The sequence below is a fragment of the Electrophorus electricus genome, chromosome 3 (assembly GCF_041902795.1).
Source record: "Electrophorus electricus isolate QZ-2024a chromosome 3, ASM4190279v1, whole genome shotgun sequence".
Lineage (NCBI taxonomy): Eukaryota > Metazoa > Chordata > Actinopteri > Gymnotiformes > Gymnotidae > Electrophorus > Electrophorus electricus.
Window position 1 is genome coordinate 8,977,501 of NC_137499.1, and position 11,693 is coordinate 8,989,193.

The window sequence follows — 11,693 nt, forward strand, 5'->3', positions numbered from 1 at the left end:
GCTCTAAAGAAACACTACAGAGAAAAGACCGCTCTAAATAAACACTACAGACAGAAGGCTGCTCTACCTAACCACTACAGAGAAGATTGCCCTACCTAAAAACTACAAAGAAAACTTGCCTACCTAACCGCTACAGACAGAAGGCTGCTCTACCTAACCGCTACAGACAGAAGGCTGCTCTACCTAACCGCTACAGACAGAAGGCTGCTCTACCTAACCGCTACAGACAGAAGGCTGCTCTACCTAACCGCTACAGACAGAAGGCTGCTCTACCTAACCGCTACAGACAGAAGGCTGCTCTACCTAACCGCTACAGACAGAAGGCTGCTCTACCTAACCGCTACAGACAGAAGGCTGCTCTACCTAACCGCTACAGACAGAAGGCTGCTCTACCTAACCGCTACAGAGAGAAGAACTGAACACAGTGGAAACACATTTGATTTTATACAGCCTTTATTGAGTGTCATTAGACAGCAGCTTCTGATTCTCCCTCCTCCTTTGTCCTGACTTTGGGAACAGGAAGTCGGCTTCCGACATGCCAAATGGAGTTCCAAGCTGAGCGGAAATCCTGCCCCCTTCCCCCCGTCTCTTGGAGTAGAGACTGGCGGAGGTCAGTTCCCATACAAAGCATTTACACCTGCTCCTGCTCCTCTATGTCTTCTGCAGCCATGGAGTCATGGGCTGTCGTCCTCCTCGCCTCAGCCATCGCCATATCTCGCCGCTCTGGCCGGATCAATCAGAGAGTGAGCGGAGAGAAAGCCGCCAACACTGCTGAGGGGGTAGTACAGGAGGGAAGCACTACACCTCTCTCTCTCTCTCTCTCTCTCTCTCTCTCTCTCTTTCTCCCTCTCCTCTCCCTCCCTCATTCTTTCTGCATGTCTGGCCTACTAACAGATTTATAGTTCCACTTCTGAATCCAGTATGAGCACCCGTCAGAAGTGTAATCTATAACCTCAGCCTGAGTCCAGCGAGGGGATCAGCCATGACTGCAGCAGCTGGGTTACACTGCGCCACACAGAAACTCCGCCAAGAGACACTGGACCTGGAGAAGGCTGCAAACCATGGGGACAAACGGTCTTAGTATTATTATTAGTAGTAGTATTATTGCCTCCAGTCTCAATGAGTGACAATGAAATCTGAAACTAATTACATTTGACTTTTACTTGACCTTTACTCTTATACCACCTTTACTTGAGCTAGTACAAAGGTAGATTTCTGATGTCTGCCTTTCAAGTGTCCTTGGGCTTGAGAAAAGCACTAGATAAATAGAACTAATTAACAACAACAACAAAATTTGAGTAAAGTTTTTACTGTGTACTCTTCCACTGCCCGTTTCAGCTCAGTCTGGACCTAAGCAAGAAAAAATGTATTCCATCTGACATTTGTGAATAATCAGCTTTCATTGAAACCACTGACATTTACAGAGGAAGTCTGATCTCAGACCAGCCACTAAGTGGTTCCTGGGCATGGCTAAGCCCCTCCCTCTCTCTCTCTCTCTCTCTCTCTCTCTCTCTCCACGTCCTCATTTCGGCCCCTGCACCCTCCGCCTTTGTTGGTGCTTTTCCAGAAACCTTCACCATGCTGAACTGTCCCAGAGACTTTAGGAGGGGGGAGGGGGGGTTCACAGAGCCCCCCAGCAGTAAGTCGGTTCTGTGCTATTGCGGTCTCTATGGAAGCCTGAACCCTGACGCAGGACTGACAGGTGAGCGGTGCCAAGGTCAGGGCTGCCGCAAATCTCACTGCCACACATCTTTCGGAGGCAACATCTTTTATCTCTTAAGCAGGACTTTAGGGGGAGGGGGCGGCATCACTGACTCTCTTCTCCACTCTATCCTCCCCACTTCAAAGCTGCACTTTAAAACCAAGAAGCTTCCTGCTTCAGGACCAGTTTTTACCTTTAGCCCCCTCGAGAATTCCATTACAGAAGCAGGGCCATCTGAACCTAGTTCAGTCTTTTCTCCCTCTCTGCCTAACAAAGACCGATTTAGTTTAAAAACAACAGAGGTAGTGCTCCCAGCTGGGGTCCTTATTACCTTCAGGCCAACAGTTTGGCTGCCCCTGTTATTGCCTGCTAAAAACACAGTCCAGCGATCCAGGAGGGGGCTAAGTGGCATAGGTGAAACGCATCCAACATAGTCACGTCCAACAGACACACAGTCTGTGCTGCACAAGCCCCGACGGAGAGAAAAGAGGGAGAGAGGGAGGAGAGAGGGAGGGAGAGAGGGAGGGAGGGAGGGAGGGAGGGAGGGAGAGAGGGAGGGAGGGAGGGAGGGAGGGAGGGAGAGAGGGAGAGAGGTGGAGGTGCTGGCAAAAATTAGACGGTTATTAAAGATTTTCAGAACCGGGCAAGGTGCCCATGTCTGAGATTTACGAGATACATGCGCTCGCTGCACTGGCATGGTGTGTATGCAGGCCCAAAAGCCTACCAGCATGCACTGGGGCAACTGAACCCTGGCACCTCGCCAGCCAACAGCCAATCAGAAGAGGTGAGGAGAACAGACACCGCTCACTTATTTTCTGTGCAACAGCTTCAGGAGCAAACAGAATGTGTGACAATCGGGTTATTTCACATAGATCACAACCATCACGCCCAGACACCCTCAAAGATGAAAAGAAGTAAAAAGTTGGAGTTGTATTCCACTGGCCACCTGTGGAAACAAAGGCAGAACAGCATCGACGTTCTCCAGCACTCTGCAAGACGAGGCCTTCAGCCTCCCAGTTCAGCCGTTCAGCTCACACGAGCCCCTTCTCTTTATTTCCAAGATCCTACAACAAACTGTAGCTCAGCAGCTGAGCTCATAGTGGAATCACGACCAGATACAGGAAGTCTTTCAGTCAGGCTTTAGGTGTCATCGTAGTAGAGACAGCACTGATTAAAGTTGATCTGAGTGCATCATTTGACACTATAGATCACAACATTTTACTAGAGAGACTTGAAAATGTTGTAGGGATTAGGGGAACAGCCCTTTCCTGGTTTAATTCTTACTCAGCTGATAACTACTGGTGTGTCGACATAAATGGAAACTTTTCAGAAGCTATGGTGTCCCACAAGGATCTGTTCTAGGGCCTCTGCCTTTTCTTTATATACGCTGCTTCTAGGTGACATTATACATAAACACTGTGCTAGTTTCCACGGCTACTCATCATACTCAGCTATATGTCTCAGCCAAACCAGAGGACATATATCTGATAAAACAGAGGTGCTTCTATTTGGCCCAGACACAGCCATTCCTCGTTCAATGGTCTCCCAATCACAACTTCTCAAACAGTTAAAGGTCTTGGAGTTATTATGGCTCCCAGGCTCTCGTTCGAGAGTTCTAGGACCGTCTTTCTCCACCTTAGAAACATTTCAAAGATTAGGAACAAACTCTCTTCGCAGAAAAGACAGTCCATGCATTTATCACTTCTAGATTGGACTGCTGTAATGCTTTACTATCTGACTGTACCACTAAGTGCCTAAACAAGCTCCAGCTAGTTCAAAATGCAGCAGCCAGAGTTCTTACTAGAACTAGAACATTTGATCACGTCACTCCTATCTGAGCTACTTTACATTGGCTCCCAGTAAAATTTTCTATTGATTATAAAATACATCTAATGACCTAAAAGCACTGAATGCTCTTGCCCCACAGTACCTTAGAGAACTCCTAGTGCATTATGACCCACCACGTCTGCTTAGATCAAAAGGTGAGGCTCTTTACTAGTACCAAGATTAAGAAAATCTACTGCAGGGGCGGAGCCTTTTCCTATAAAGCTCCCACACTATGGAACAACCTTCCTGTAAATGTTCGAGAGTCAGACACAGTCTCAGTATTTAAGGCTAGGCTGAAAACTGTACAGTCAGGCATTTTATTTACTTCCCATCTTAGGTAAAGGTGTAGCTCTGGGGGTTCATGGGCATTGAGAGTTCTGCTAAACTGGGATGTGATGATGCTGTCACTCCACCTCTCTTTTGTCACTCTAGTTTGTTGACTAAGAGAGGCGGAGTGCTGATGTTCCAGGGTGCCCTCATGCCTGTGGTTCCTTCTGGCTCTTTCCTTTAGCTGTGCTGCTATAGCTAGATCTGCCGGAGTCCATCTTTGCACATTATAGTTCCCTAATTTACACACCCTCATATCAGTACATGGCTAATAATCTATTCTCTCTTTCTGCCGAGGTACAGCTACCCCTGATGATGTTACTGAGCCTCCACCCATCTCAGCTGCCACGGCTACTCCCACCTCCCCCTGATGCCCACTGCTTCTCCGTTGCCTTTGACAGACGTTCTCGTGCAAGGTGGGTTTCGGACACGCGTACACTCATCAAACCCAGACTAGGGCTTCTACAAAACCAGAACAGACATCAACTGACTATTGTTTTAGATTCTTTTATTGTTCTCTCATTACTTATTCTGTTCTTTATCATTTATATTGTTACTACTGTGGTGTCCGTTGTCATCCAGAGGAGGGTCTTGCTTCCTCTCCAGGTTTCCTCCTCACCACTGTTGTCCTTGTCTTGCTCACTGGGGGCTTGAACTCAGACATTTGTGAAGCTGCTTTCTGACAATGCTGTTGGAAAAAGCGCCATAGAAATAAATTTGACTCTGACTGACATGAGGATCTTATCCCCATTGTTAACCTTCAGAGATAAAGCGAACATTCTTTCCCTCTCTCTCATACATGACTGCTAATCTAAGCCTCACAATAATTTAACCAATGAAAGGATCACAAATATTCAGCCAGAAACCCTCCAGTCAGTCATTGGGTTCAGTATGTGAAATCCAACTGGTGGTGACTGGTTCTGGTTCCTGCCATCTTACCACAGACCCGGGCTGGGTGCATTTCAGCTAGTAGCTCCCTTTCCCATTTCAAAACTTTTAACAACACGTGACGGTTTTCTTTTCGACACGGGTCAAAGGATTAAACTCGGCTGTGGCGCGGAGAGAACCCAAATCTCGGGTACTTCTCTTCAGTTCTCAGGGAAGGCTTTCAGTAATCTAGCTGACTGATGTGGCCAGTAGCAGCACGTCACGCTGAAGACGTTTTGCCGCTTGTGCTTGTGGGTGGGGCTCACATTAGCTTTGGTTTCTGTGTTATTCAAGAGTGGCATATAAAAGACGGTTTGGGCCCCTCCGCTCCAATCAGGCAGATGGAATTCACGTGCCTGCATAAAATCTGAAACCACCTCAGATGCTTCAGCTGCCAGGAGAGGAGCACGCTTCTACCGTGTTGGTGAGAGCAGGCCGGCTCATGGACGCGGGCCGGGAACAAGGCAAACGTCGTGGGCTGTGGTTTCCTGCAGCCCACACGCTGTACGCCCGGGGCTGTTGCAGTCGGGCGCCACTCTCAGTCCTTCTGAAAGTAACCCCCACCCCGGTGCTGGGCTGTTCCACCCACATCACCTCCGCCGGTCCCGCCCAGACCCCCGCAGCTCCACAGCCGGCCCAAGTCCGGTTTGTCCTGGCATTTGGGCTTTAGTCGTGTCACTGCCGGGAGAATCGTGGCCTGTAAAGCAGTTGTCTGACACTTTCTTTGGACTCTCTTCGCCCTCTGCTTCTCTCCCTCCCCTCTCTGTCTCCCTTCTCTCGTAGCCGTTTCATTGTGTTATTCATTTCCTAAATGTGCAGCAGATCAGTGTTGGAAGGAGCTCACCTCCACCCTCCCCCTCACAGCGACGTGGACAGAGCTGAGTCACCTCTCACCCAGGCATGCTGACGAGAGGACGTGCAGCAAGGGGTAATGAAAGGATGCAGGGAGCTCGTTCGCTCTCTCTCTCTCTCTCTCTCTCTCACACACACACACACACACACACACACACACACACACACACAAGGGTAGGATCAGCTGTCCTCAGCCTCTCTTGTTTTCCATTACCAATAGCACTAAATGACAGGCTACACACCAGTACTGAGGCTAATCCAGGGCCACTCTGCCCTCGGGGCGTCGTCGCTGGGCCGCCCTCCCCGCCCCGCCCCGCCCCACGGGGGGGAGCTTTCTGAGACACATGGCACGCTTGACCTCACTTAACCACGTTTCATCCACAGCACGACTGCGGGGAGCTGCGCCGACGTGCCTGCCCTCCCTGCGATACGCCCGGGTCACGGAGGGGCTTTGTTCTGTCCTGGGGAATCCCCGAGGCGGGGGGAGGGGAGGGGAGGGGGAGGGGGAGGGGAGCTCCCGCTCGATGAGTCAACGATTATGAAGCGTGCGCGCGCGAGACGACCTTCAGCAAATCATCGCGCGTGATTTCACATCGCGGCTTCACATGATGAGCCGCACAGCTGTTGTTCTGAGGGACCTCTCTCTCCCGTTCGCTCTCTCCCTCTCTCTGCATCTCTCTCTCTCTCTCTCTCTCTCTCCGAACGAGCAGCACCTGTTACAGTATCAAATCACACTCACCTGGTTAAAACAAGCTCCGCCCAAGCCACCACCCATCCACTCCACTCTCAGCCAACTGCTTGAGCTGCTCATGTGATAGCTGGTGCCTGGCCGGTGTTCAGCATGTGCTGACCCCAACCCTGACCCCAACCCTGACCCCAACCCTGAATCCATACAGAATAAATGCCCTTCCCTCTCCTCACACCTTTACAACAACCTGCCCAATTCCCTCTGCGTGTCTGTGTGTCAAAGAGAAAGCGAAACAATGCGCCGTTTAACGAGATGGCTCACGAGCTAAACCAGTGTCACGGTTTTAACAAAAATCAGAGAATGAAGATTCGTCGTGCTGCAAGTGTGTACTAGCGTCATTAGGTCCCCTTCCGGCTAACAAGGGAGCTGATCACGTACTCAGCTGCCTGGGTGCCCATGCCAGAATTATTATTATCTAGAAGCTGCTTACGTAAACAAAAACCAAACAAAAAAGCACCAGTGCTCCTTCATGACAGGACACCATGCGGCGAAGGCTGAGATGAACAGGCGCTCGGGGCCATGCGTCAGAGCAAAGCCACCAGCTGCAAGGGGCCAGAGCGACTGTGTGTCGGGCCCTGGGGGAACTCGCAACCTGCCCCAGACACGGAGCTGGGCACGCAGGTGAAGCCAAGCGTGTGCGTGTGGGGCCTGCGCGCGGCAGACGGCACGTCTCTTGACCAGAGCTCGCGCTTTTCTTTGAGAGATTACCGAACGGTTGCGCGTGGACCTCTTCTTCTGCCTTCTTCCAGACGCGACTCCTAGCACTTTAAAGGAATCCCACCTCGCTGCCGCCGCGCTTCCGGGCTTCTGAGAATTCCATGGCAGAAACCCGCAGAATGCGCTCCGGGACGGCGCGCGGCAGATACGTGCGGTAAGGGACAATGAGTCTCCAGCCTCTGCGTCTTGTTTGCGTAGCCGTGCTGTCTGCTCCGGCGTCCTTGGGCCAAAGACGGCAGCGCTGCTGATAGTAGCCCATCTGCCAGCTGCCGGGTTGCTCTTACCCAGACCTACGGAGCGGGGGGGGGGGGGGGGGGGTTCACATGCTCTCTCTGCTTCCTGAGCAAATTCACTCACGTAAACATCAACACCATGCATGCTACTCGAGTACCAGCGCACCAAACTAAATACGCTTGGAACGGCGGGGTGACGATTGGTCACACCGCTGGACAAGGGATTACACTTTTAATCTTGTATCCTGCTGTGTGCTTGTAATCACGGTGCTTCCTGTCTAGGTGGGGCTTGTGAAGACACCCAGCTCAAACTCTGTGCGTTCACACTGGAGACGCACCTCCACGCTCCTCCTCGTCACGTTGTCTTCCAAGTCTTCTGATTTCTCTCCGCTTTTCTCTTCCCTCCCCCGGTTTACTGCGTGAGAACACAGCCAGCTGGTCATCACAGACCTTTTCCCGGTCTGCACACACGTTGGTCCATGCGGCGCAGGAATCAATAAGTCCGTTGGCCGTTTTAAAGGACCTCTCTCAATGGCCATTTAACCTACTTTCCTCCTACCCAGTATGTGTGTGCACTAAGTGACACCAGATGCTCAAACAAAGACTTGCGCGCATGTGTGTGTGTTTTCTGCACTGCATTCCTGTCCACGGTGGTCCGGCTGACCCAGTGCTCCAAAACAAGTCATGCGAGCTCTCTCTGTGTGTGTGTGTGTGTGTGTGTGTGTGTGTGTGTGTGTGTGAGAGAGAGAGATCCTCCCGGGAGAAGGGCAATACCCCCGTTTAAACACACCACACTCAGAGCCCCACTCGCACCCATGGACCCTGATCTACAAATAGCCCTGCGGCCCTGATCCCACCATCTTACATTACTGCAGCCGTCTGTGCCAGACGTCTCTGAGGGGCAGCAGGGCTCCTAAACAAGGGTCAGTTTTGGCCTCGCATATCTTTACGGTCAACATTATAAGTGGAGAACTGATCCCAGATCAGCATATGAACTCTTGGTAGCTACTGTGCCATGTCTGCCTGTTGCCTGTCTGACAAACGATGCAGCATTGTGATGGGTTGGATTTTTAACACATCTGCTGCACAACTTAAACTGCATATGCACCATCACAAAGGAGTGCAATGACATGTATAATCGAACAACTCCTTCCTGTACGTCTTACAGAGGAATGAGATAGGTGAGCGAGAGAGAGAGAGAGAGAGAGAGAGAGAGAGAGAGAGAGAGAGAGAGAGAGAGAGAGAGAGAGAGAGAGAGAGTTGGAGGAGGACTGTGTGGCAACAGTGACAGCTCATTTCAATTTTCCCCTTTTTCCACTGTGCACGATATCCCTCCTGGATAATATAGCACTGTGCACTGTGTAAAATATCCCTCCTGGATAATCCAGCACTGTCCACTGTGTAAAATATCCCTCCTGGATAATATAGCACTGTGCACTGTGTAAAATATCCCTCCTGGATAATCTAGCACTGTGCACTGTGTAAAATATCCCTCCTGGATAATCCAGCACTGTCCACTGTGTAAAATATCCCTCCTGGATAATCTAGCACTGTGCATTGTGTAAAATATCCCTCCTGGATAATCCAGCACTGTGCAAAACTTGCCTGCTGGCTCCTGACACCCAGACATGAAGACGTGGACACAAACGTCATTGAACAAAATAGCAAACATGAAGACGTGAACACAAACATCAGAGAATAACAAAATAACAAACATGAAGACCATGGCTGTGGAGCTGGAACACATGCGCTTATGTGTACAACGGCCGGGAACCTGTCAGGGGAATGGGGGAATGTTTGCAGAGAGCAATCTGTTAGCTAGGGCAGGTGTGTGTGTGGTGTCACAAGCACGTTACCCACTTTTTGAAGGCCTCGCCGGGGTTCCTCTCACACTCCCCAGGCTGTAGGGAGTTCTGGGTGGCCGGCTCGCGGATCTTCTCCTCGTACTGGGGCACGAGGCCGCCGCGGCAGATCTGCTCCACCAGCGCGCGGACGAAGCGCCCAGAGCACAGCGTGTCGGCGTCGTCGGCGCGGCAGAAGTGGAAGGCGAGGCAGAAGCGCTGGAGGCCGCGGTGCGCGCCCTGTGCCGAGCCGGGCCACAGCAGCTCTGTGCACAGCGCCGTCTTACCGCTGCCTGGCCCGCCTACCAGCAGCACGCCCCATGGGCCCGGCTTGGCGGCGCCGCTGGGCTCGGCCGGACCGGAGCCGCCCGCCGGCGCGCTCCTGCCACAGGCGCTGGTGCTTTTCTCCTGAAGGCACTGCAGGATCTTGTGGAAAACCCACTCGCGGCAGTAGAAGTGCTTGCCCTGAAGTAGACTCGTCTGGGCCATCGTGAAAAAGTCCGGACGCACACGGCACGGGGCTGTTACTGCGCTCCACGTTTCCAGAGCATGACTTAATACTGGCGAGGCCAACTAAGGGAGCGTCGATCCATCGTGCCACATGCGCTGTAGGGCGTGTTTGCGGCGGTATGTTAGGTTCCTTCCAGGAAGAGAGATGGAATTAACCCAGAAACAAACAAAAGTAGGCAAAAGGAGGGCACGCTGACGTACGATGGCAAAAGGGGCGGGTGGGCTTTCTCGGCCTACGCCGTGAAATTTCCGCCAACTTTTTCCATTTGCTTCCGTAGATTCTGCATGGATGGCGCCTAGTGCGATCCCGGGTTTATTCCGGGTTTGACATCCGCGTATATTCCGTTTTCGCGTCTTTCCTAGGTCGGGGTCAAAGCATCCGCCGTTAAATGTTGTCCCTGCGCTTTAACGGCTCGGGGCTCTGGACGAATTAAATCCGCCGGTCGGTCGTTTCTTCATTCTGATGACATTGACCCCGAGGCCGGCGGGACTGACTTGGACTGGCTTTGGCCCACACGACACCTCCGGACACTTTGTACTGCCCCTCTCTCTGCAAGAAACAAAGACTCGGCGTCAGAATAAGACTCGGGTCACGAGAAAACCCGACACACACACGCATGAAGAAGCAAAGCGCTTACCCGCACAGCGAAAATGCACTCCTGCCAAAAATGACCAAGATCGCTGCTGAGTCTCGACTTCCTGTGGTTACTACACGCATGCCAACCCCTGCCCCCCTCCGTCCCCTCCGTCCCCTCCAACGGGGCTTTAAATCGCAAACAATTCACATCCGTGCAGCACGGGGGCGAAAAGCCAACGCTTCCAACTGCGCCGACCACCGCCTAACGGCGTCACCGAGCTTCTCTCTCTCCGCGAATGCTCCGAGTACAACAAAGTAGTCATCAAAATCTAGCCCGCTCGCGAAGAAATGTAAGCGCGGACGGATTCCGCTTCCCAAACTCGTGCAAAACCGATTTTCTGCCACGCTCGCTAATGCACGGTTCGCCCCCCCCGGGGGGGTTGTAATGACAAAGGGGCTGACTTTTAAAAGCATCGGGCTAGCTCTGCCTACCGGGAACGCCGCGGCGACACCGAGCCCGTGCGCCCCTCGCGCGGCATTACACCAGTCAGCACCGGCACTTCGTTTTCTCCCGAGACCGCGCGCAAAAACAAAAAGTCCTTTACAAGACTCTCGCACTTTCGTATCAGGTGGCATCGCGTATCTTCGCGCTCCGGTTCACAGCCCCCGTCCCGCAACGGAGAGAAAACGCGAGCGCAGAACGGGTCTGCGCGCGCGGACGAAAACTGCACGCGCGCGTTATCCGAACCGACAAGCTCGGGCAACTTCGCCAAACGGGAGAGAAACGGCACGTTTTTTTTGTTGTGCTGTTTCTCTTCCCTTTGCTGCGGTTTCTGGATCAAACGTCCGACAGAACGGATCTCTCTCACCTTTGGCTGGCTCTCGCGCGTCTGTCGGTGAGGTGACGAGAAGGCAGCGGCTGAACTTCCAGCCAGCGTTATTCCCGAGCTCGACCTTATTCTCCCCTCTCTTTCCCCCTCTCTCTCTCTCTTCGGTTCAAAAACTGTCTCTCTTCTTCTTCTTCTTTTTTTCTTCCTGCCCGGGCGTCCTCCTCCTGCGCACGAGCACGGCGCCTCCGAGCCTTCTAACGTTCCGTCTCGCATACAAAACAGAGCACGCGTACGGAAAACGCGCAAGGCATCCTGGGAGTTGGAGTTCTACTGGTTTATGGCTTTCTGTTGACGCAGCCGAGGAACGTCGTCCAAAAATGTTTTTTTAGGGCTAATGTTGACTGATTTATTTTCCTCCGTGACTCCATCAGTAATATTACTTGCATACGAACTCTGCATTAGTCTGAAAGGGGAATGAATATCTAGTATTTAACTAAATATTCATTCCTCTAAGATAATGAACACTTGTTGGATACATTTACACAAGCTCAATAATTGCACAAATATTACAATTTATAAAACTAAATTCCAAAGGATTAACA

The 11,693-nt window shown here is 51.8% G+C and overlaps 1 protein-coding gene across 2 annotated transcripts in view; it reads right to left on the bottom strand.

Annotated features, from left to right (window-relative positions):
- ankrd50 (ankyrin repeat domain 50) overlaps positions 1-11,351 on the bottom strand; it is a 33,169-nt gene extending 21,818 nt beyond the window's left edge. The window contains exons 1-2 of one of the 2 annotated variants that reach the window (XM_027032021.3): positions 11,131-11,351; positions 9,194-10,234 (exon numbers count right to left, since the gene is read on the bottom strand). In XM_027032021.3, coding sequence (XP_026887822.2) covers positions 9,194-9,663 — 470 coding nt within the window. In that variant the 5' untranslated portion in view covers positions 9,664-10,234; positions 11,131-11,351. Of the gene's footprint in view, positions 1-9,193; positions 10,235-10,322; positions 11,049-11,130 lie in introns of those variants that run through there. The other variant, XM_035526475.2, reaches the window with a different exon arrangement.
- Between the last annotated feature and the right edge of the window lie 342 nt (positions 11,352-11,693).